The sequence below is a fragment of the Benincasa hispida genome, chromosome 1 (genome assembly GCF_009727055.1).
Source record: "Benincasa hispida cultivar B227 chromosome 1, ASM972705v1, whole genome shotgun sequence".
Lineage (NCBI taxonomy): Eukaryota > Viridiplantae > Streptophyta > Magnoliopsida > Cucurbitales > Cucurbitaceae > Benincasa > Benincasa hispida.
The window spans coordinates 30,130,994-30,157,888 of record NC_052349.1 but is presented as its reverse complement, the minus strand read 5'-3'; the positions used below and the strand labels follow the sequence as shown (position 1 = coordinate 30,157,888).

Sequence of the window (26,895 nt, the reverse complement as noted above, 5' to 3'; positions counted from 1 at the left end):
TTACACGTTTAATTTTAGAATTAAATGGAATTGGAGAATCAATTAATATTTAAATATAATTTAAATATTAAATTCATGAATAGGGATTCATGATAATAGAACTAGTATTAAATTAATTCAATATTTGATATTAAATTAATTAGAATTAGTTAAATTTTTTAACTATAATTATTGAATTAATTTTGTAAAATTAATAAAGTTTTAATTTATGAAAATTGATTATGGAAATCAATTTAGAAAAACAAAAATTGAAGAAAAGATGGAAAATGAAAAGTTTGGATTTCTCCACTTTCCATTTCTAGTAGCTCACTCATTCTCCACCAATTTCATGATTCAATATTCCAAGCATGAGCTGCTCTTCATGTAGCAATTTTCTTTGCATAATAGTCTTGCAATAAAGTTGCAATAAATAGAGAAGATTGGGCTAAGAATCGGGCATGCAACTGATGCATTTGTTGAGTTTTTTGCTGAAAAACTTAAGGTTGAAAAAGGTCTTCTTCCATGGTGCAGCAGTAGAGTTGGCAATGGGGCCGAGGCGGGGCGGGGGGCGTACCCATCCCTGGCCCCGTGGGGGAAATTATCCCTCATTCCCTCCCCCGTCCCCGGGGTCCCCGTAGGGCCCTATTCCCTGTTTTCCTGCGGGGATTCCTCGTGGGGATTCTCATCATTCGATGAGCATGGAGTTAGATTTAGGGTTGAATCTGGGATTGGATTTGAGATTTGACTTGGAATTGGATTTGGAGAATCTTTATTTGTAGAAGGTGATGAAAACATTGTTTTCAACCTACCAAAAATTTAATTTAATAACCCCTCTTTAGACTTAGACTTCATTTTCAAAGCATTCAAACGTATTTAAATCATTCAACCCCAAAATTGAAAGCATTCAAATTTCAAACATACACAAACATATTTTCCAAACATATTCAAGTCTAAAATTTGAAACATTCAAATATCAAACATAAGCCTAAAATTCAAAACATTCAAATGTCAAACATACACGAACATATTTTTCAAACATATTCAAGCCTAAAATTCAAAACATTCAAATATCAAACATACACAAACATATTTTTCAAACATATTCAAGCCTAAAATTCAAAACATTCAAATATCAAACATACACAAACATATTTTTCAAACATATTATTTACTAATTTCAAGTATATTTTTCAAAAATATCAAAAGATCAAACAGAAGAACGAAAGGAAATTTTTACCGGCACCGGCTTGAACTTTGAAGTCTTGAAAGTTGAACGAACAGATCTCGCCTCTCGGAATAGCACAAATTCATTTTTTTCCAAAAGAAAAACAACACAAAACAGTCAAAATATATAAAACAAAGACTCATGATCTAAACAAATTTTGGATATAGCTAAACAATTAATTATTTCATATTATTCCTCTGCCCTAAACAAGTCTTCACACTCAGTCTTCAACACGACGTTGGATCTGTCTTCACAGAGCGAAAACGGCGTCGTAGCTAATGGAACTCGGACGGAAGTGAAGCTAGATTCGGGCTAACGTAGCTAATGGAGCTTAGATGGAACTGGAGTGAATTCATAGTATTTGCATGTTGATACACACTCAAAATGGAACTAGGAACTCAGAACGGAAGTGGGCGGACGCGGGCTGGATTTGGGTGGAACGATTTTGTCTTCAATGGAACTTAGAACAGAAGTAGCAGTCGAACGAAGGAGAAGCAAAGCAGAAGAGGAACTCAGAACACTGGATTCGGCGACAGTAGGTAGTAGCAGTCGCAAGCAAAGGCAAAGTAGAGCAATAGGGTTAAGGGAAGATTTTGGGTTTTTTTAGGGATTTTTGGCATTTTTAGGGATTTTTGGCAAAAAGGAAGGAGGAGAGGAGAAGATTTTGGGTTTTTGGGCTTTTGGGCTTTTTACTTTTTATTTTTGGGCCTTTTTATAAACATATATAAAAATTAATACGTTTATATTATTTTAAATATATATATATTTATAAAAAAAATTATAAATTCAGGGTTGGAGATTAATCGAGGTCAGGGTCAGGGTGGGGATACTATCCCCGTCTCCGAATGGGGCTCCGAAAATTTTTTTTGGTTTGACCGCATCCCCGGTCAAATCAGGGAATCCCCGACCCGAATGGGACCCGCCCCTACAGGTTTTTTTGCCAACCCTATACAGCAGTGGTTTTCTTCTCCAAATTCCCTTTATTCAAGCTTATTTTGAGTCCCACTACTCAATTTAAGGCACCAAGAGAATAGTAGGGAAGGCCTTGAGGTGATTCACGAGTTTATTTGGAGATGATTTGCAGCTGGAATCGAGATTCAAGTGTTTCTTCAAAGGTATGTTATGAAACTCTCTTATTAGTTTATGAGCATGCTTAATTTAAAGCCAAAATTAACAAATTAGAATGCTTATTGATCCGTTGTACTTCCGCTGCACGTTCTCTGGTTCTAATAATTGGTATCAGAGCATCTTTTAAGCATCCAATTTGGTTTAATTTTGGTTTGGTGGGTGTTTTTCATGAGGTATATGAAAATGCTGCACTGATATGGTTTTCTGAGATTTGGCATTTAAATTCTCTTTGATTTCTCTGTTAAATTTGTAATTGGCTCTTGATTGATGAGTTTATATGTGTGCTCAAGAGTCAGTAATTTATTTGGAGTCATTAGAGTTGAAATTAAGTTGTAATTGAAGAAAGAAGTGAAGAAGACCGAGTTGCAGAAAACTGTTCGTGAGCTTCTGTCCAGGCAGCGTTGCAACGCTGCCCTTGAGCATTGCAATGCTAATATTCAAGCGAGGATCGAGTTTCATCGAGGATCAAGGAGCGAGTTTTCCACCAATCAGCAGCGAGCATCGAGTTTGAACCAATTTTGACCGAGCGACTGAGTTTGAACCATTGATCGAGCGAGGAATCGTGTTTGAACTGGTTTGACTAAGCGAAGATGATCGAGTATTCACTGGTTTGCTCGGTTTTCTTCTGGTTCGGTTCAGTTCGGCCTCAAATTGGTTTTGACTGGTCCGATTAAGTCAATTCTGGTCTGGTTCAAGCTATTTGGGTTCGGTTTGAGGCGGTTCGGGCAATTCGAAAGCATTTTGGAGCCGTTTCTTGTTGTTTTTATAATAACTAGGCTTTTGCTTGCTTGAAAATGCCAAAACTAAAATCATATCAGTATTTGTATAATTATTTATACATGTGATGTATGTTATAATTAAATAATTCTTGTATGTGCATAAAGTATGCCATGTAGATTTAAAATCCCACTATAGGAAGCATGTTACATGCATTATAAGTATGTTATAAAGTGTTATAATATATAGTATGCATGTTTAGGGTTTCTTTTCTTTAATATAAGTGTTATATAAATATTGAATGCCTTTGATGAATGTTGTAGATGTTTTAACATGTCTAAAATTTTATAAGTTTTTATAAAATTGGGTTAGACATTTAAAATCCATAACAAAGAACAACTGCATGCTCACGTAGGTTAACCACTTGTTTTAATAGTTAAAATAAGTCGTTAAACTTGTAAAACTAGGGTTACAAACTCAAAGGGTATATAATCCTGTCTAAGGCTGGAGGTATTTAAGTTGAGGTCTACAGAACACCGCCTACCTAGGGATTATGGCCGAATAATTGAATGTTGTTAACCGGTTTTATGAGTAATACATAAGCGATGTGAGGTTTTAAAAATGGTTTATCACCTAGACATCATAGGTTAAATCCAAATATAAACGTTATACTTGGATAAACACCTAGACTTGGGTTGTTTAGTTAGTCGGAACAAACCTAAGAAAATGTATACCCCATTTAACGTTAGAACACTTCAGTGGGAGTTTAATAACAAATATGATATGTTATTGGAACACTTCAGTGAAAAAAAATATCATATATGATATGTTATAACGTTTTAGTGGGAGATTAATAAACATATACGATATGATTATTTTTAGCTCTCATGTCCTTAAGAATCGACGATCGAAATTCATCTTTCACTTCGTGTCACCCTGGGAGTGACCTCCATTCAGAAAGTGCTTGCGTGAATTAATCAAGATGAATGAGGGGAAGCTATTCAATGGAAAATCAAATATACGATATATTGATTTAAATTCTCACATCCCTAGATAATTCCCATCGTGAGATCTGTGCAACATTTCGTGTCACCTTGGGAGTGACCTCCATTCGAAAAGTGTTCGTCATGAGATCAAGATCAAAGCGAATGGGGGAAGTAGTTCAAAGTAAATGGGTGAAAGATATGTGTCAACATATCCTACGGTCTCTTCTGTTGGTTTGGACCGTGAGATTCCTATGTTGCACCTGCTTGTCGTCTTTAAGTCGGCCTCGCTAGTCGTTTCACGACGACTATCCCCTCGGAAGGTTTTAACATAGGATTCGTAACAACTCAAACTTCATAAAAGGATAGGATTTCCAAAGTCAGTTTCAACTTTGACTTTCCAAATTTAGGAGCATCGTTGGGGCCGACTTCTGAGGTATGAAAACAGAGGGTTACACTTACAGAATTACTAAAGAGTTAGTAATCTCTGACAAAAAACGGTAGCTAAATGACTATCGAAATATGATTTATTCTGGAGATAGTATTTAGTTAAGAATGTCTTGCTGTATAGTTTTGGATATATTATAACTTTGCTAAAACTTGATTGGGTTTAAAAAGTAATTCACTAATAAAATTTGTTTATATTTTTTAGAATGACGAGTTCATTAGTACAATTGTTGGCGTCTGATAAACTGATTGGGGATAATTATGTCACCTTGAAAACAAATATGAATACTATAATGTTGTAGATAAAGGAACATGTTTCCACTTCAACGAAGAAGGGATTGGAAGAGAAACTGCCTTTAGTACGTTGCTAAGAAGAAAGTAGAGAAAGCAAAACAGGAAAACTAGTTCCTAAAGATTGCTTGTTGTCCTCAAGATGACTAGTGGGAGATGTTGCTGTTTGAACATGATCTTATCTACTTTTGTTATTATAATAAAAGTTAGTTTATCTTGTTGTAAAGAAAAAATCGTATATATTTTTGTAAATGAAATGTCATTAGCAAAAGTTATGTTTGTTCTATTGCAAAGCAACTTTTGTTAGAACCAACCTAGTTAAAAGCCATTTACAAATATTTAGATATTTAAAACGACTAGAAATCAATAAAGGCAAGTAGTTATTTAACCTAAGTGATAAGTAGATCACTTGAAAAGTTCAAAGAGTACAAAACTTGTTAGGTAAAATAAAACCGAAATACTTCGATTGGATCAAAGTATAGAAAGTTTTAGATTTCTAGGACTATTTGATAGAACATGAAATCCAGTGAAAACTTTCTGCGCCTAGTTGCCTTAATTATTTTCGAACATCATTTCAATGTTTCTGAAATCCATATGAGATATGAAGAACTCATAAAAGTTGTTTATGATATGTAAAAATTGTTTACATTATTCAGAAACTTGAAAAGATCAATATAAGAACTCATAAAAGTGTTGGAATATTGTTCGAGATCACCTTGTATTATTTGTTTCCATAAAAGCTTGCTTATATCAATAAAGAGTTATTGATTAAAACTGGCACTGTAAAAAAAAGTTTGTTTCGATAGGTCAGATGCATCTTACTTAAAGAGTTAAGAGTACCTTGATGTAGTGGGAGGAATGTATGACTTCCTAAACATTATTGAGAAACAAGTATTGTGGTAATAAAATACATTCCCCATATAGTTTAATAAGAAGTCTATTATACATTAACATATCTACAGTAATTCTCTCGGCCAAAGTGTTTGAGAATCTCCTAGTAAAGACTAGGACTACCATGTATATAACCTAGGGCAAGTGGGAGAAAAGCCAAGTATGGGATACCAAAATGTAAACCATGGGTATGTGTTGCCCTAGTTTATTGTATTTCTCTGTAAAACTCAAAAACTCAATATTATATATTCAGATATATATGTTACCACTGGAGTTTTAGTCCAAATGGAGTTTGATGGGGTTTTTGTCCTAAATCCAATAAAAGTTGTTATTGAATATATGAATTTCTTATTTTGTTTTAGAAATAAATCCAATAAACTAAAAGATCCATGACTTTTACATGAGTACTTGAACTTTATGTGGAGACATAAAAGTGGATCAGGTTTGAGTAAATAGTCAAAATGATCTATAGTATATGAATAAGTTTGGGTGTCTTATTCTGGTAACACTATCAGATGTGGCCCACTCTATAGTTGTTACAAAGAGTTGTAAAGTGCTACAGACGATGTGATCCTAATTCGAACATGTTATGACATGTACAATGGGTTTGTACAAGATCGGACCACGAAATAAGTCATTTTTACTTTATAACGATGTTTACTGTTTAAGACTGATTATTTCAAAGCGATGACCTAGGTAACCTGACCTTAATCCTGAGCTAGCTATGAACTTCTGTTTATTCGAGATTATCCTTAGATTTGCATAGGTGAGGGTTGGCTCAACAGCACTGGCTCAATAAACCTCCATTTCAGGGGTAAGATCGTGTAGATAGTTGGAGACATGAGATACAAGACGGAATTCACTCCTACACGCTTTCAGGGATAGTAGAGAGGTTGTTCCCTTAAGTGTTTGACTTCGAGTCTTGAACAAGGGACCCCACTCTCTCATTGGCCCGAGAGGGACTCGGTTTGTTGATCAGATCACAAACCAATTGTTCATTAGAGGATTAGTGGGACTTAAGGAACAAGAGATAATCTCAAGGATAAAACAACCATTTGACCCAGCCGTCACTATGAACAACCTGTGAAGGATTAACTTTAATCATGGTTATATCGAGTGGATATAATGAAGGAACTCTTTTTATAGAGGACCTATAAGTGGAAGCGGATCGTTCCAAACTCCATTGTGAAAGAACTCAAATATTTACAATCATATTAAACAGATTATGCATTAATCAATAAATTACAACATGCTTCTTGAAATAAATACAAAGGATCAAGAAAACAATACCTCTGAAGAACTTTTCTTCAAGTGTATCCCTCGATCAAACTCGAACGCAACGATCAACTCGTACTTGAACTCCCTCAAATACCACCAACGAGTATCAACTCGATCCTTAAACACTTATATACCACCACAAAATTTCCTTGGTATTCTTGATGTGAGAATCTAGGAGTTGTGGGCTCTAGCTTATTTTAGATAGAGAGAAAGAGGAATGGAGAATTATGAGATGATCAAGTAATAGGTTGTACTATCGTGTAGAAGAAAGAAGTCTATCGCATAGACTCGACGCTCGATCGTTTAGAAAAGAGTACTATCGTATAGTAAACTCAATCTTATTGTGTAGTCACTCGATAGTTAATTATTTGAGACGTTTTGTAGAAATAATTTGAAAAACTATTTTTCATTTCATCCCACTTAGCCATAATAACTGTATAACCACCCACTAAGGTCAGTTATTGGAGAAAAATAAATTTAATTATCATGTAATTAATAATTTATAAATAAATACAATAACTAACTTATCATATTATATTTATAACCTATAGTTTTAATATTGCATCATATACAATATATAAACCATAATTCTTTTTCTCTTTTTATGGTATTTAATATAAATCTTATTTATATTAATTCCTCTAATCCAATAATAATGTATCAAATACATCATATCAATTATATCATATATAATTTAATTAATTTAATTATATCATATATAATCAAATTCTCTCTTGTTAATTTGAACATTTCAAACTAACCCAAAAACTGATTCTCAACTTGAATCCATTGAGCTACCAAGGGGACCTTATGGACCTGTAGCTTGAAGCTCCAACGGTACGTGAATAACCGACTAAACTCTTTAATCACATTATCCATCATCCATTAACTGCCAGGCACTCCACTAAAGATCGACAGTTACACTCTTTGCACTACAGATATATTTCTATGTCCATTAGATATAACCAATCAACAGTACGATGACCCTTCATAAATCGTTCGTAAGTACAGTTGGGCCAAATTCCCGTTTTGCCCCTATAGTTACATCTAACTCTTTAAGTACCAATGATCCCTCTAATGAACAATAGATCATAGTCCCAATATGACTAAACTCTTCTCGAGCCAAGAGAAGGTATGGCACCACATTGTTCTAGCCCCGGAATTAGCCCTTAAGGGAGAAATTTATCTATTTACCTCTACTTCGGGAAAAGAGTGAATTCCATCTTGTGTAGTTGAGTTCCCAACTCCCCAATCAGACGAATCCCCAAAATAGTAGGCTTATTGAGTCCGCGATTTGACCACTCTTACTCATGCAAATCAAAGGATCGCCCTCATAGGCAGGAGTTCACAACTCACTCAAGATTAAGGTCATAACAACGTTATATAACAAGACTAAACATTTCGTGGTCCAGTCTTATACAAACTCATTTGTATAGAATATCCTCGCTTGCATATCTGATACATAAATGATCAGGATCAGATCATTTGTAGCACGTTACAACATTTGTAACACCTACAAAGCGGTGCACACTCGTAGTGTCACCAGGATAAGGTATCCCTCCTTAATCCATATACTATAGACCATTTAGGTTATCACTTAAAGCACAATCCACTTGTATGTCTCCACAAACATGTTTAAGTTACAACGATAACCATGGATCTTAGTTTATTAGTTTGTGGTTAATGCAACTAAAATATCAAATATTTCATAGACTGAAGTGAACAAAATATTATAAATCACAAAATGTTTGTTCATACAAGTGTTACAAACTACAAGAGCCTACGAGATTTAGGGCATCAACCCGAACACAAGGATTGTAAGAACAACATGCTAGCTTTGTCTTAGGCATCGTATATTGACAACATGCTTGTTAGATATTCGATGCACAATTCTAAGAAGGGTTTATTATCTTTCAGGCATGGAATTGCATTGTTTAAGGAACAGTGCCATAATACTCATCAAGAGGTTGAGGAAATGAGATGGATTCCCTATACATCGATTGTGGGCAGCCTTATGTATGCCATGTTGTGTATAAGGCTTGACATTGGCTATGCAGTAGGGATTATCAGTAGATGTCAGACCAATACAAGATTTGATCAATCGATTGCAGTTTAAGACCATCTTCAAGTATCTTTAAAGAATGAGGGACTACATGTTTGTGTATGGAGCTAAAGATTTGATCCTTACAGAATCCACTGACTCTAATTTTTAGATTGATAGGGATTCCAGGAAATCCACATCAGGTTCAGTGTTCACTCTTGAAGAGTTGTAGTTTAGTGAAGCACAAAGCAAGGCTACATAAATGACTCTACCATGGAGGCATAGTATGTAGTTGCTTGTGAAGCTGCAAAGAAAATAGTTTGAATCAAGAAGTTTTTGATAGGCCTGGATGTTTTTCCTGATATGGTAAAGTCCATCACCCTTTATTGTGATAACAGTGGTATTGTGGAAAATTCCAAGGAGCTTAAGAGCAAGAAAAGATGAAAGCATATTGAGCGCAAATATCATCTCATATGAGAGATTGTGCATCGAGGAGATGTGATTATCATGGAGATCACTTCAGAGCATAATGTTGCTAATCCATTTACAATAGTTATCATGGTTAATGTTTTTTAGGATCACCTAGAGATTATGGGTCTACGGGACATGCATCATCTTGTCTACAGCAAGTGAGAGATGTTACTGAGTATAGTCTACACCCTAGTTTATTGTATTGTGTACCTTACTTTGTTTTGTATTTTATATTGTACACCCCACTAGCTTTATGACAAGTGGGAGATTGTTGGGATTGGTGTTCTAAATCTCATGGGTTTCGTAGTTTGTAAATTTATACACGAATTATTTACTTAATAAAATAAGATGCTAGTTTATTCGACATTTATATTGCATTAACCCAATCCAATAAACTAAGATCCAAGGTTATTTTATGTAACTTAAACATGCATGTGGTTGACATACAATTGGATCATGTTTAAGTAATAACTTAAATGGCATGTAGTATATGTATAAGATTGGGTACCTTATCCTAGTGATACTATGGATACGATCCACTTTGTAATTGTTAAAATAGTTATAAAGTAACAATGTAATCCTAATCGTTCATGTAGAGACATGTGAGTGGAAGTATCCTATACAAAGAGTTTGTATAAGACTGAACCACAAAATGATTAATATCTCTTTATAATGTCATTACTTGAAGAGATTAATATTTCACTAGGATGATCGTAGGTGACTCGACCTTGATCTTGAATGAGTTGTAAGTTCTTGCCTATGAGGGCAATCCTTTATTCTATATGGATGGGAATGGCCAAATTCACCGACTCAATAAGCCTACCATTTTGGGGATTTGTTCGAGTGAAGACCTGGGAACACAGCTATCCAAGATAGAATTCTCTCCTTCCCATCTTGAGGGTAAGTAGATGAATTGCTTCCTTAATGATTGATTCTGAATCTTGAATAATGAGACCTCACCCTCTCACTGGTCTAAGAGTGATTAGTTTATAGTTGGACTATAAATTGTTTGTTCATTAGAGGGACCAATGATATTTAAGAAGTTAGATGTAACTACATGCGTAAAAAGGTAATTCGATCCAGTTGTAGTTACAATTAATTAATGAATAATAGACTTATTGTCGACTGGTTATATCCATGGACATAGAAATATATCTATAATGCGAAGAATACAGTTGTGAATCCTTAATAGAGTGACCTGCAGTTAATGAATATTGATTCATTTAATTAAAGAGTTTAATTAATTAATCTCGTATCATTGGAACTTCTAATATGTAGATCTATAAGGTCCCCTTACTAGCTTACTAAGGATAAAACAAGGAACAATTATTTTTGAAATAATTTGAATTATTCAAATTATTTAAGAAAATTAAAGGTATTAATAATATTAATATGATTAATATATAGTATAATATAAATTGTTACATTATAATATATAGTTATTATAAACATGATTTATAATTAGAACTATATAATATATAAGAGATAAATATTTGAATAAAGTTCAAATATTATTTATATGTTCATATAAATCCTATAGGTTAAAATTAATGTGAATGAGATTCATATAAAATTATAGGTCATAAGAGAGTTGCATTTTAATATGATTAAGATGCATAATATATGGTTAAATAATTAATGGTTAGGTAATTAATCATATATTAATAATATTATATTTTATATAATTAAATAAAATCTTGGGGAGTTAAGATTTTGTATGTGGAAGGGAGTTATTGTAAACTCCCCTCCCTAATCTTCCTTCAATATTTTGTGGAATTATAGATGAGGGAATGTAAGAACCATTGAAGGTCCTTATAAAACACGAGAGTGGACCCAAACCCAAAATCTATAGAATCATAATTCTACAACAATCATACAGAATTATGCATCTAACTAAAAACAACATGCTTGGAAGAAAATGCAGAAAAAATAAAATTTGGATTTCGGAAACCCTTACCTTTGAAGACTGTTCTTCAATGGAATCCTGTTGAACTGAAAGACACCACCACAAAGGAAACCACTATATTCTCTAGATGAGAATCTGGGAGGAGTGTATGCTCTAACTATTTTGGAAGAGGGAATTGAGAGAGATCAGAGAAGATGAAGATTAGAACTATTTTGTATCTTTCTATATTATGATGGTTTCTCTTATAAATCATAGAAGAAGAAGGAAAAACAAAAACAAATCAGAATCACCACACCCACACACTGTACGTGGGTTGAGAGAAAAATGGAGAGGGAAGTTTTTCAAAAGTAAAAATTAAAATTAAAAAATTAATTTTAATTTATGATAAAACTATTATATATATAACTACCTTAGTGTATATATATAATTATTATATGATAAAACATATAATCTACGGTTTATTATTGTATCAAATATAATATAACTTATAGTTTTACTTCTCTCATCAATGCCATTTAATATAAATCTCATTTATATTAAATTTGTTTATATGAACCAAAATCATATAATTAATATTTCAATCATATTCAAATATTTATTTCCTCTCAAATAAATTTTATATTACAATGTATCAAATACATTATAGTAATTATATCATATATAATTAGATTAAATTAATTATATCACATATAATTAATTCCTTCAATTTATTTGAACAATTCAAATTAATCCAAAAATTGATTCTCATTCATTCTTGAGCTATAGAGGGGACCTCATGGACCTGTAGCTTGAAGCTCCAATGGTATGTGAATAATTAATTAAACTTCTTAAATTAAATTATTCACCATCCGTTAACTGTCGGGCACTCCACTAAAGATTGATAGCAGTACTCTTCGCACTACAAATATATTTCTGTGTCCATTAGATATAACCAATCAACATTGGATTACCCTTCATAAATCGCTCGTATGTAAAGGTGGACCAAAATTACCATTTTGCACCTATAGTTACATCTAACTTCTTAAGTACTACTGATCCCTCTAATGAACAATAAATCATAGTCCAACTATGATCGAACCCCTCTTGGGCCAGGAGAGGGTGTAATACCACATTGTTCAAGTCCTAGAATCAACCCTTAAGGGAGCAATTTATCTACTTAACTCGACACTAGGGAAGGAGTGAATTCCTTCTTGTGTAGCTATATTCCCAGCTCCCCAATCAGATGAATCCCCAAAATGGTAGGCTTGTTGAGTCGGCAGCTACTCTCACCCATACAAATCAAAGGAACGCTTTCATAGGCAAGAGTTCATAACTCACTTAGGATTCAGGTCATGTTACTTATGGTCATCCTGATGAAATGTAAGTCTATATTATTAACGACGTTATATAATGAGACTTAATATTTCTGGACTAGCCTTATACAAACTCCTTTGTATAGAATATTCCCACTCACATGTCTCCACATGAATGATTACGATCAGATCATTTGTAGCATTTTATAACAATTGTAATATCTACAAAGCGGGCTATACTTGTAGTGTCACCAGGATAAGGTATCCAACCTTATCCATCTACTACAGACCAATAAGGTTATCACTTAAATATGATCCACTTGTATGTCTCTACATACATGTTTAAACTGATAAAACACGAGACATACACAGCGGAATAAGGATCTAATTACACTCTAATTGCTTCTAATTAAAAGGAAAAAAAAGCATGCAAATATAGGAAAAACAGTAAATTAAAAGGGATATAATACAACCTTTGTAGCTCTCGAAACGCTTCTATCTCTGCCAGAATACGAATCGGACAACCACTAGAGCTGACCTACTATCCTCTGGACTCAGAATCGAGTTGTGGGACCCGATGGATGAAGAAACCGAGAGAGAAAAAGAGATGGAAATAGGAGATGGATTGGTTTTGGGTTGGGTTTTTTTTTAAGCCCAATTTAGAAACTAATTTTGGCAAAATTGTCAAAAGTTTTCTATCCAATTTGAAAGCCCAAATTTATAGAAAAAAAACCATGTAAAAATTGCATGAAACAGATTCATAAAAACGCAATACCTCAAAATCCACTATCTAAGTGGGCTTGATGTCTTCACTATAAGCCAACACCTAGTCCACTATTTTGTTAGTGGAATTATCCAACAAAAGTTTGGATTTTCCCGCTAACTTTAGTCAAAGGAAAAAATGGTCATTTTGTCAAAGTCAAATTTTGACGAAAAGTCAACATTTTGACTTTTTATGATTTTTTTCGTGTTGATTAATTTTGACCTTCCGAGCATGATTCATTTTCTCGAAATTCAAATCACATTTGAATATAAGGTCGTTCAAAGTTTGACTTTTCAAAGTCAAAAGTCAATTCTTTGAATTTTTACCTCTTTGACCATTTCCATTATTTTCGAGCTTCCGAATATGAACGTATTCATATTCTTGATATTTAAATCATATTTAATCATTAAAGTTGTATCTCTAAACTAAAAACCAACCACTATATCACATATACTTGTCAGTTTTTCTCTCTTCACCTAATTCGAACAATTCGAATCATTCTATCATACTATTCTAAGTTTATTCCATATGAGCTAGTAGGGGAACCTAATGAACCTATAGATCATGGTCTCCAACGATCCGAGATTGTCTGACTAAACTCTTTTAGACGGAGCTAATCAATATTCGTTAACTAACGGGTCATTCCACTATAGTCCCGTAGTTGCACTCCCCTCACTATAGATATATTTGTGTTCATATGATATAACCATGATTAGTAAGTTAATCCTTCACAGGTTGTTCGTAATCTCAGTTGGGTCATAAAAATTGTTTTACCCCCATGACTACATCTTGTTCCTTAAGTTCCACTGATCCTCTAATGAACAATTGGTTTAAGGTCCAACCTATAAACCGAACCCCTCCTGGGCCAAGGAGAGGGGCCCCTTGTTCAAGACCTGGATTCAGTACTAAAGGGAACAACCTATCTACTATCCCTATAATGGGTAGGAGTGAATTCCATCTTGCACCCTATGTTCCCAGCTATCTACCTGATCTTACCCCTGAAATAGGAGGCTTATTGAGCCAGCGATAATGAGCTACCCTCACCTATGCAGATCTAAGGATAATTTCGAGTGAACAGAAGTTCATAGTTAGCTCAGGAATAAGATTAAGTTACCTAGATCATCAATTAACGAAATAGTCAGTTTTATACATTAGAACGTAAAAAATGACTATTTCATGGTTCAGTCTTATGTAAATCCTTACATAGGATGCCTCCACTTTCATGTCTCCACATGAATGGTTTAGGATCACATCGTTTGTACTAACTACAAAATGGGCCGCATCCATAGTGTCCCCAGAATAAGGCATCCGACCTTATTCATATACTATAGACTATTTTGGCTATATATTTGAACTTGATCCACATTTATGTCACTACATAAAGTTCAAACTTAAACTTAATAGCCTCGGATCCTTAGTTTATTGGATTCATGAATATAGAATTTAATTTTACTAAAGATTTTCAATAATAGCTTTATTGAACAAGAATATGATATTACAAACTACGAGTTTTAAGACATAAAATCCAACAAACTACTCACATATCTCTATATTATAGACCATTTTAGGGTATATACTCGAACTTGATCCATGTTTTATGTCATCACATAAAGTTCAAGTCTACATTAAATAGCCTCAGGACCTTAGTTTATTAGGTTCATGATTACAATTTCAATATAAGCTACAAGATAACCTTGGATCTTAGATTATTGGTTTGTGGTTAATGTAACTAAAATTGAAATAAAACATCATATATTTTTATTGAATAAATAAGATGTTTGTACATTACAATTACAAACTATAGGATCCTATGAGATTTAGGGAATCAACACCAACAATCTCCCACTTGACCTAAAGCTAATGGGGTGTACGATATATAAGTCAAACTAATATACAAAGTACCCAAACAATAAATTAGGGCATAACACCACACCCAGTATAAATCTTCCACTTGTCTTAGTTTAAACATGGCTTGTCCCATAGATCCATAATTTACAGGTGACCCTCAAACACCTTAGTCGTGAGGGCCTTTGTAAATGGATCACCAACCTTATGCTCTGAAGCTATTTGCATGATGATCACATCCCCTCAATGCATAATCTCTTAGATGAGATGATACTTCCACTCTATGTGCTTCCCGTACTTTCCTAGACTCTCGAGAATTAGCCACAACACCACTTATATTACAATAAAATGTGATTGGTTTTGACATGTCTGGAACGACTTCTAGATCAGTTAAGAATTTCCTGAGCCAAATAGCTTCCTTAGTAGCTTCACAAGCTGCTACATACTCAGCCTCCATGGTGGAGTCATCAATGTACCCTTGCTTGGTGCTCCTCTAGACTACTACCCCTCTGTTAAGAGTGAACACTGATTCTAATGTGGATTTCCTAGAATCCTTATGAATTTAGAAATCAGAGTTCGTGTATCCTATAAGGATCAGATCCTTAGAACCATACACGAGCATGTAATCCCTCTTTCTCCATAGATACTTGAGGATATTCTTAACAGCGGTCCAATGATCAAATCCTGGATTAGAATGATATCTACTGACTATCCCCACTGCATAACAAATGTTAGATCTAGTACATAACATCGCATACATCAGGCTGCCAACAGCCAATGCAAAAGGGATCCATCTCATTTTCTCAACCTCTTGAGGTGTCTTAGGATACTATTCCTTACACAATATAACTCCATGTCTGAATAGTAGTAAACTTCTCTTAGATTTCTATATCAAATACTTGACGAGCATCCTGTCAATGTACGATGAGATGCTTGAGACACAACTAGCATTCTGTTCTTTCGATCTCTAAAGATCTGAATTTTCAGAACAAACTGAGCATCTCCCAAATCTTTCATTTGGAATTGGGTCGCTAGCTAGTTCTTAACTTCAATCAATAGACCTACATCATTCCCAATGATTAGGATATCGTCCACTTAGAACACTAGAAAAGCTACTGAACTATTAATGATTTTCTTGTATACATAAGGCTCATCAACATTCTGATCAAAGCCATAAGATTTGTGTTAGGGATGATGCTCTAAAGTCTCGTGTCTTGTAGTTTGTAAACAGTTTGTACGAACGCTTATGATGTATAATATATGATATTTACTTCACTTCTTGACTTTGCACATTGGATGTTTTATTTACTTTACCACAAACCAATAAACTATAAATCCCTGGTTGTCATTATATAACTTAAGCATGTATGTGGTGACATACAAGTGGATCATGTTTTAATTGATAACCAAAATGGTCTGTAGTATATGGATATAGAAGGGAAACGTTATCCTGGTAACGCTAAAGATGTGGCCCGCTTTGTGAAATAGTTACAAGTGTTGTGACTTGTCACAGATGGTCTGATCTTGATCATTCGTGTAGAGGACATGCAAGTGGGGGCGTCCTATACAAAGAGTTTGTATAAGACCTAACCATGAAGTGTTAACGTCTCGTTATATAACGTCATTCATGATAGAGACTTCACTTCACTAGGATGATCATAGGTAACATGACCTCAATCTTGAGTGAGTTGGGAACTACTGCCATTGAGGGCGTTCCTTTGATTTGCATGGGTACGAGTGGCCAGGTTTTTTACTCAAACCTACCACTTTAGGGATTCGTCTGATTTGGGAGCTGGGAACTCAACTACACAAGATGGAATTCACTCCTTCCTCGAAGTAGGGGTAAGTAGATAGATAACTCCCTTAAGAGCTAATCCCAGGGCTTGAACAATGTGGTGCCACACACTTTCTAATGGCTCGAGAGGTGTTCACACATTGTAGGACTATGTTGTATTGTTCATTAGAGGGATCAGTGGTACTTAAGGAGTGAGATGTAACTACAGAGGCAAAATGGTAAATTGGCCCAACGGTACTTACGAGCATCTGTGAAGGGTTATCGTACTCATGATTGGTTATATCTAATGGACACATAAATATATCTGCGGTAAAAAGAGTTCAGTTGTCGGTCTTTAGTGGAATGTCTGGCAGTTAACGGATGGTAGATCTCGTGGCTAAAGAGTTTTTTCAGCTATTCACATATCACTGGAGCTTCGAGCCATAGGTCTATAAGGTCCCCTTGGTAGCTTGAATACAAGTTGAGAATAAGTTTTTGGGTCAGTTTGAAATGTTCAAATTGATAAAAGGGAGTTCGATTATATATGATATAATTGAACTAGTTAATTGTATATGATATGATTGACTAAATGTATGAGATACATTAATTTGGAGGAAATTGGATATAAATATGATTTATATCAAGTAAAGGAGAAAACACTGTGGTTGATATATGACATCAAACTATAGGTTATGAATATAATATGATTATATTTATTATTTATTAATTGGAAAATTATGAGATAATTGGCCAGTGTTTTCTTCGTAACCATGCATTAGGGGAAGTTCAATTCGGTTTTCATAACTGAAGAATAAAATGAAAATTGGTTTCATTTTGCAAAAGATACGCATAATTGCTCACAGAGTGATTTACAATCGATCGCATAGTAACTGAGAGCCTATACGATAGCATATTGCGTTTACTAAACGATCACACACCCGCGCGTTCATTCTCTAAATGATTGCTTAGCTTTTTTTGACATGATCATATACCTTGCCTAAACGATCAAGCACTTTGACTATACGATAGTCGTTCCCTTCTCCCACTTTCTTGATCTTTGTAACGATAGCCTTTCCTCCTTACCTCTACCAAATCCAAACAAAGCAAACATTTTGGATTCTCACTCCGAGAATACTAAGGACTCCGAGTGGTGGTGTCATCCCCATTTCCTACTGTTCGTGGTACACAATCGGGTGTTGCTGAACGATTGCCTGACGTTCTAGCAAGAGCGTAAGGAGTCTGTTTGTGTGAAAGCGAGAATTGTTCTGAAGAAAGTCTCCAACTGGTAAGTCCTCATTCTCTTGTTTATTTATCCTTTAAGCATGCCAGTAATTTAGTGTTATTAATGCATATTTGTATGTGTGAATGTATATTTGGAAATTTGGTCACAATGAATTGGGAAGATCCGTTTCCGCTCATAGGTACTATTGTATAAGAGTTCCTTCAATTTGATCACAATATAAAATCTTATGTTCAAAGATCGAGAAGCCTGCTTCAGTTTATAAATGGACCGATTGAGCCTGCAAACCTTTTGCTCTTGATCTTGGGTTATGAATCCCTCGTGATGCTTTATATAAATGGTCTCCTCAAGATTTCCATTCAAAAAGGTAGTCTTGACGTCCATTTTCCAAATCTCATAGTCATGATATGAGGCAATGGATAGGAGGATATGAATAGACTTCAACATGACAACAGGTGAGAAAGTCTCCTCATAGTCGACTCCTTCAACTTGGGTATAACCCTTTGCCACAAGTCTAACCTTGAAAGTTTGCACCTTCCCATTAGCACCATGTTTTCTCTTGTAGATCCATTTACAACCTATAGGTTTAACCTCATCAAGTTGACCTACAAGATCCCTAACATAATTGAAGTACATAGACTCCATTTCGAGATCCATAGCTTTTATCCACTCATCTTTGTCAACACCCTCCATTGCCTTCTTGTAAGACAATGGATCCTTAACATCTCCATCAGCTACCATAGCTAGGATTTCTGTTAAACCAATATAACAGACAGGCGGGTTCGCAACCCTCCCACTAGATCGAGGCTCCTTCAACACTTGCGATTTGACCTTTTAGATGATCCAACTTCAACAACTCTTGTTGAGGTAAGAGGTTCTTCAACAACTCTTGTTGAAGGTTCACTAGATTCCTTGGAGAGTTCATTTAACACAATCTTACTATGGGGCATGTGCTCTTCTTCTAAAAAAGCAGCGTTTGTTGACACAAACACTTTATTTTCCTTTGGGTCAAAGAAGTAACCACCTCTCGTTCCTTTGGAGTAGCCCACAAATATTCACAATTTTAAACGAGGTTCTAGTTTCTTAGGATTTGCCTCAAGCATATTGTTGGCAACCCCAGATTCTAAAATGATGTAAACAAGCTTTACGACCATTCCATAACTCCAAAGGTGTTCTAGTAACATTCTGGGATGGAACATAATTTAAAATATACGCTGCAGTCTGTACTACAAAACCCCAAAGTGAATCAGGTAAGGAAGAGTAACTCATCATGGACCAAACCATGTCCAACAGGGTTTGATTTCTCCTTTCTGATACACCATTCTGCTGAGGTGTATCAGGTACTGAGAGTTGGGGTACAATTCTGTACTCTATCAAATCGTTCTAGAATGTAAGATCCAAAAACTCTCCACCTCGATCAGATTGAAATGTCTTAATTTTTCTATTTAATGTATTTTCAACTTCAGCCTTAAATTCTTTGAACTTTTCAAAGGATTCAGACTGTTGCATCAAATAAACGTGCCCATATTTTGAATAATCATCAGTAAAGGTGATGAAATATTCAAACCATCCTCTTGCTTTTACATTCATCGAACCACAGAGGTCTGAATGTACTAACTCTAAAGGTTCTTTGGCCCTGTGACATTTTCCAATAAAAAGATCTTTTAGTCATTTTGCTTTCAAGGCATGACCCATACACTGGTAAATAATTTTTTTTTAACTTGCTTAGAAGTCCATTCTTCACCAACGTCCCAATCCTATTGATGTGTCTTAATCTTAGGTGCCAAACTTGAGCATTTTCTTTAGGATAAATTTTAAGTCTTTTATTTTGAATTACCGCAATTTTAAACATTTCAGTGTTATAAAGGGCTTTAGTTGCTAACGGTCTTAGCACATAAAGATTGTTTTCTAATTTTGCAGAACAAATATTAACACCATTCTTTGAAATAAACATTTTACTTACAGAGAAATTAATACAATATAATTGTTCTAACAAACACTTTACAGAAATTAAGTTCCTCTTCAAACCAGGAACTACATATACATTTTCTAGTAAACTATATTTATTCTGTTAAGTCAGTTGAAGACCTCCCACTACCACAGCTGAGACGATGTACCCAGTTCCAACCTGCATCGTCATCTCTCCAACTTCCAGTTGCCTCCAAGAATTAATTTCCTAAAATGAAGAACAAACATGGTTAGTGGCATCCGAATCAATTATCTAGATCGAATCATCATTCTCCACTAAACAGGTTTCCAAAAAAAGCAAATCATATTTACCTTGCTTGGCCTTCTTCTATTCCGCGAAGTATTTGGGACAGTTTCTTTTCCAATGTCCCTCCTGGTTGCAATGGAAACAGATTCCCTTTGCAACCTTGGCTTTCTTGCCATTTTGGGCAGCAACCAGTGGGTTAGCTTTCCCCTTTCCATCTCTCATCTTCTTCCACTTTTCAGTGTCGAAAGAATAAGGCACAGATTTCGTCCAAGAGGTCGAACCTCTATAGAACTTCTTAGATGATGAAGCAACATTTGCTTCACCCTTTTGTTCCTTGGTTTTCATTAAGGAATGGAAGGACTGTAGCTCGTTGAGCAAGATGGTCAAGTTATAGTCAATCCTGTTCATAAAAGCATTGCTACGAAACTGTAGGAAACTTTCAAGTAAAGATTCTAGAATGAAGCTACTTGACTGGTTTCATCGATGACAGATCCATTCATCTCTGCCACATTGAAGTGGATCATCATGTTGAGAACATGTTCTCGAGCAGATGTCTCTTCTTACATACGGGCATTGAGGATGTGTTTGAGAGTGTCGTGTCTGAGCTGTGTGGACGGTTGTCCAAACATTCTCCTCAAAGACTCCATAATCTCACGGGTCGTGAGTATGGGTTCATGCTTCTTGGCTAAGACTTCTGAAAGACTTGCCAAGATTTACGCTCGAGTCTTCTCGTTTGTCCGTGTCCATCACTTGTATATTCTCGAACATTTCAAGCAGCATTTGGAGCTGGAATGAGAGAACAGTCCTCCATTAGGACAAAAAAAGGTCATAGATAATTAAGAATGTGTTGATCGTATTTTTTCAACACGAGTAATTTTCGCCCATTAATTTGTTAGCGAGAGTAAATTAAGAGTTGCGGAAGTCATTATGAATAAATTTTTTGAAACCATACAAATTATTTATATTAGTATATCTGCATTAAACCATTTAGAAAAACCAATCAATTTTAGCAAAAAAAATCCAATGTACCATAAGTGACATCTATTTTGCAATGATGCTTAAGTGAGATAGGACAAAAGCCACCATAGGGTGATCAGGTGCCCCATCATAGAAATTATCAGTCACCCTTGTTCCGTCCAGAAATTGTTAAACTCGCTTAACATTTCTTGTAAGTGTAACCCCTCATTTTAGATTCTAGAGTTTCACCCTAATGAGCCAATCATAGTAAAAAGACTGAATGGGGAAAAACTAAAGTAACCCTTATCCATTTCTGGAGTTTGAATAAAGCATCATGCAAAAATGTCATTCGTAGGGAGACATTCAAGGTGCCACGAGACCGTGCATGAGACTTTACTTCAAAATAATGAGAGAGACAGAGGGATGTGTTGTCACAAGTCCCGCTCCCACTTACTATAAACATTCTCTCCATTCACCTTGTTATTGATCTATACAAATACCATCTGTAGGGGGACACTCAAGGTGCCTCGAGGCCAAGTATAGATCTCATAGTGTGAACTTTTAGGGAGAAATATGAAGAGGATAAAATGAAGTATCATATACCCCATTTTCCTCTCACTGAGCATTTTATCTAGGGTTAATCAACTTAGAAGAATCCTACTACTGATTTTAACTAAGTGAATGTTTAATTTGTCAAAAAAAAAAAAATTTGCTTTGGATAGTTAAACAATTATTTATTAAAGTTTATTAAACACTTTAACAAACGTTAACCAATAGTTGCATGTTTGTAACAAATCTATCTAATTCACCTTTCCAGGTAAGTTTCTAAGTAGGGGTGTTACGTTTCCGTCAACTTAAATACCCCAGCCTAGATAGAATTAACCTTAGACAAAAGGTCCCTTATAGATACATTTGTTACAATATTAATCTTTTAATTATAACCAATTTAATCCTATTAAACCGATTAAAAGATTAAACTAAATTTCTAATCTCATTAGAAAAGTCATCTTAGGTCTATATGATTCATATTTTAAAACTATTTTAAAAATGAATTTTAACCTAAGGTTTGCATGCAATTCTGATTTATTGATCTTAATTCCTAATTTATTTTTGTTATAACTATTATAAGCAAAAGAAGTAAATTAAAACCATATATTGCAAGTAAAGCATAATTAGGTAAATTTATAACAATTATAAATTACCCTAAAGTGGTGATATGCTTCATGCAATTTCATTTCATTACTAACATATATAATAATTATATACTAAAATAATGAAATTATTAATAACATACTTCAAACATACATTCATACTATATATTATAACTCTTATAATATAAATGATGATGTATATGTTATTAATACATGCATGCATATATTATAACATCTTTACTATATGATGTATGAGCATGTTATAAAATTAAATCTTGCAAATATATATTATAACACTTATAATATAAATGATGCATGACATTAAATGCATAACCTATGGTGGGATTTAAAACTATATGGCATACATTATAGCATAAATAAAAAATTGTAAATCATACATCACATGCATAATTTAAACAATAATTAATGGACCGGGATTGGACATCTAAAAGAAATTTAAATCTAACTATTACAAAAAAAAAAAAAAAATTCATAAGGTTCGAAACAGGTGAACCGGACCTTGAACCGCTTGAACCGAACCCTGAACCGGTCCATATGAACCCAAACACCTCGAACCGGAGAACCCATGAACTGAACTAGACCAGAAGACCACAGATAGCGCGTGAACTGGAGCTAAACCACGTGAATTCTCCATCTCGGAGCGTTGCGATGCTGTGTCCTAACGTCGCGACGCTATGGAGAATTTCTTCGTCTGCTGCATCACAACGTTGCAATGCTAAGGCACAATGTTGCAGCGTTGGAGTACAGTCGCCCACTGTACTACTTCGAACTCCTTTGAAACTTCATTGAATATCGCCTTGATTTCTCCAGAACTCGACTGGGAACATTACGGACGACTCCACAACATAAAAATATAGACTCGATATCGATTTAATGCCCCAAAACATGGGCCCTTATAAACTAATTTTGTAAATAAAAGCAATTAAACCTGAATGCCCAATCCCGAAACATCCATTATTGCAAACAATACTCACAAACAACCATCGCATGAAATATACAAAATGTTCAATCCCACCATTAAACTGTAAAATCATTATGAAATTTTTGAAAAATTTTGGGCCAAAAAATCTCGTTCTAATACCGATTGTAAGAACCATTGAAGGTCCTTGAGTGGTGGGATCGAACCCAAATCCAAAATTTACATAATCATAATTTTACAGCAATCATATAGAATTAAGCATCTAATTAAAAACAACATGCTTGGAAGAAAATGCAGAAAAAATAAAAATTGGGTTTCGAAAACCCTTACCTTTGAAGATTGTTTTTCAATGGAATCCCTTCGAACTGAAAAACACCACCACAAAGAAACCACTGTATTCTCTGGGTGAAAATCCAAGAGAGTTTGTGCTTTAGCTATTTTGAAAGAGGGAATTGAGAGAGATTAGAGGAGATGAAGATCAGAACTGTTCTGTATCTCTCTGTATTCTGTTGGTTTCTCTTATCAACCAGAGAAGAAGAAGGAAAAATAAAAACCAATCAGAATCACCACACTCATACACTGTACGTGGGTTGAGAGAAAAATGGGGAGGGAAGTCATTTCCCTCCCTCACCATAAATCAAAAGTAAAAATTAAAATTAAAAAATCAATTTTAATTTATCATAAAACTATTATATATATAACTACCTTAGTGTATATATATAATTATTATATATATATATATATTAAATATATATATATATATATATATATAAACTACCTTAGTGTGTGTGTATATATGTGTATATATATATATATATATATATATATATATATAACCATAGGTTATATGACATAAAACATATAGCCTATGGTTTAATATTGTATCAAATATAGTTATAACTTGTAGTTTTACTTTTCTCATCAATGACATTTAATATAAATCCCATTTGTGTTAAATTTAATAATTTAATTATATGACTATTCATATAATTAATATTTGAATCATATTAAAATATTTATTTCCTCTCAAATAAACTTTATATTGTAATGTATCAAATAAATTATACTAATTATATCATATATAATTAGATTAAATTAATTATATCACATATAATTTGTTCACTCAATTAATTTGAACAATTCAAATTAATCCAAACATTGATTCCCAATGATTCTTATTGAGCTATAGAGGGGACCTCATGGACCTATAGCTTGAAGCTCCAATAGTATGTGAATAATGAATTAAACTCCTTTAATTAAATTATTCATCATCTGTTAACTGTCGGGCACTCTACTAAAGACCGATAGCTGTACCTTTCGCACTACAAATATATTTTCGTGTCCATTAGATAAACCAATCAACAGTACAATGACTCTTCACAAATTACTCGTAAGTATAGGTAGGCCAAAATTATCGTTTTTCCCTTGTAGTTACATCTAACTTCTTAAGTACCACTGATCCCTCTAATTAACAATAAATCATAATCCAACTATGATCAAACCTCTCTCGGGCCAGGAGAAGGTGTGGCGCCACATTATTTAAGCCTCAGAATCAACCTTTAAGGGAGTAATTTATCTACTTACCCCAACGCTAGAGAAGGAATGAATTTCTTCTTATGTAAATGTATTCTCAACTCCTCAGTCAGACGAATCCCCAAAATGGTAGGCTTGTTGAGTCGGCGATCTGACCACTCTCACCCATATAAATCAAAGGACCGCCTTCACAGGCAAGTATTCATAATTCACTAAGGATTCAGGTCATATTACTTATGGTTATCCTGGTGAAATGTAAGTTTCTACGAGACTAAACATTTCGTGGTCCACTCTTATACAAACTCCTTTGTATAGAATATCTCTGCTCACATGTCTTCATATGAATGATCGGGATCATATCGTTTGTAGCACTTTACAAAAATTGTAATATCTACGAAGTGGGCCATACTCATAGTATCACCAAGATAAGGTATCCAACTTTATCCATCTATTACAGACCATTTAGATTATCACTTAAACATGATCCACCCGTATGTCTCTACATACATGTTTAAGCTACAAGATAACCTTGGATCTTAGTTTATTGGTTTGTGGTTAATGCAACTAAAATTGAAATAAAACATCATATATTTTATTAAATAAATAAGATATTTGTACATTACAATTACAAACTCTAGGACCTTGCGAGATTTAAGGCATTCACCCCAATAAGGAAGTGGTTCAAAGGTAGAACACAAAATTCTCTCTCATTTTTCTCTCAAAAAATTCTCTCTGTCAATTTACCTTCCCTCTCCCAAAAACTCTAAAGAAATCCCACCATTTCTTTCTTTGTCAGAGAATAGCAAGGTCACTGAGGGGGTGTTTGTTAAATGGGTGTGGGTTGGGTTAGGTTGGGTGGGTATTTATTACCCATGTTTGTTAAACCCATAAAGAAAAATGGTGGGTTTAATAACCCACCGTTTTTACCCACTCAAAACTCACCCTAAAAACTGGTGACTTTTATTTTCATTTCCTTCTCTCTTTCCTCATCTTCCGTCGTTTGGATTCTCCCCTCTTCTATCTTCTTTTGCCATTTTTCCTTCTCTCTTCTTCTGATGCTCCGCTGTTCAGTTTCTTCCTTCATTTTCTCTCTTCTTTCGCTGTTCAGTTTCTTTTCTCATCTTATCTCTTATTTCGTCGTCCCTCTTCCTTCTTCCATTTTTCTTTTTGTTGCTATTTTTTTTCGGATTTTTGTTCTATTTTTCGATTTCTTCCCTCATGTTTTCATATTTATCTTGTCCTCTACTTACATTTATTTTTCTTTATACATCTTAATCTGATTTTCATTTTAAATTTGGTAGCTAATTTAATAGATTTTTTTGTGTTATATTATATAAATATTTTTTTTCTAGTTCATTTAAAATTGTCTTCAGCTTACTTTTTAGTTTTAAGAAAATTTGATATGATGATTTGGTTCACTATTTTAGTTGTATTTCTTCCAAGGACCAATCTATCTTATGTTATGTTCTATTTGGGGCCCTCACTGTTTTATGTTAAAATTCATTATACTATCATATTTATATTTACTCTGGCCAAACCACCTAACTGCAATCTACTTGACTTTATTTAAACTATAGTTGACATTTATTTTAATTAATTTCACTTTGTAATTAATGAGGTTAGGTGCACTTAAATGCACCCCCTCATACGTTACTTTTAGTTCAATTTAAATAATCATTATTTTGTGTTTCTTGTAAAGCCCAAACTAATTGCACAAATAATTCCTAATTACTTTGAGGTTCATTATTTTGATGTTCGGAGTATCTTCCTTTTCGACTGAGTTGGGGACTTATTATTTTTTTTTATGGAAATATGTTATTTGTTAATT

The 26,895-nt window shown here is 34.2% G+C and overlaps 1 protein-coding gene across 1 annotated transcript in view; it reads right to left on the bottom strand.

Annotated features, from left to right (window-relative positions):
• The window catches only part of LOC120076780 (cyclic nucleotide-gated ion channel 1-like), a 57,026-nt gene extending 36,364 nt beyond the window's left edge, over window positions 1-20,662 (bottom strand). Inside the window, exons 1-2 of the mRNA XM_039030693.1 lie at window positions 20,552-20,662; window positions 20,389-20,447 (exon numbers count right to left, since the gene is read on the bottom strand). Coding sequence (XP_038886621.1) covers window positions 20,389-20,447; window positions 20,552-20,662 — 170 coding nt within the window. The remainder of the gene's footprint in view (window positions 1-20,388; window positions 20,448-20,551) is intronic.
• Window positions 20,663-26,895: the final 6,233 nt, after the last annotated feature.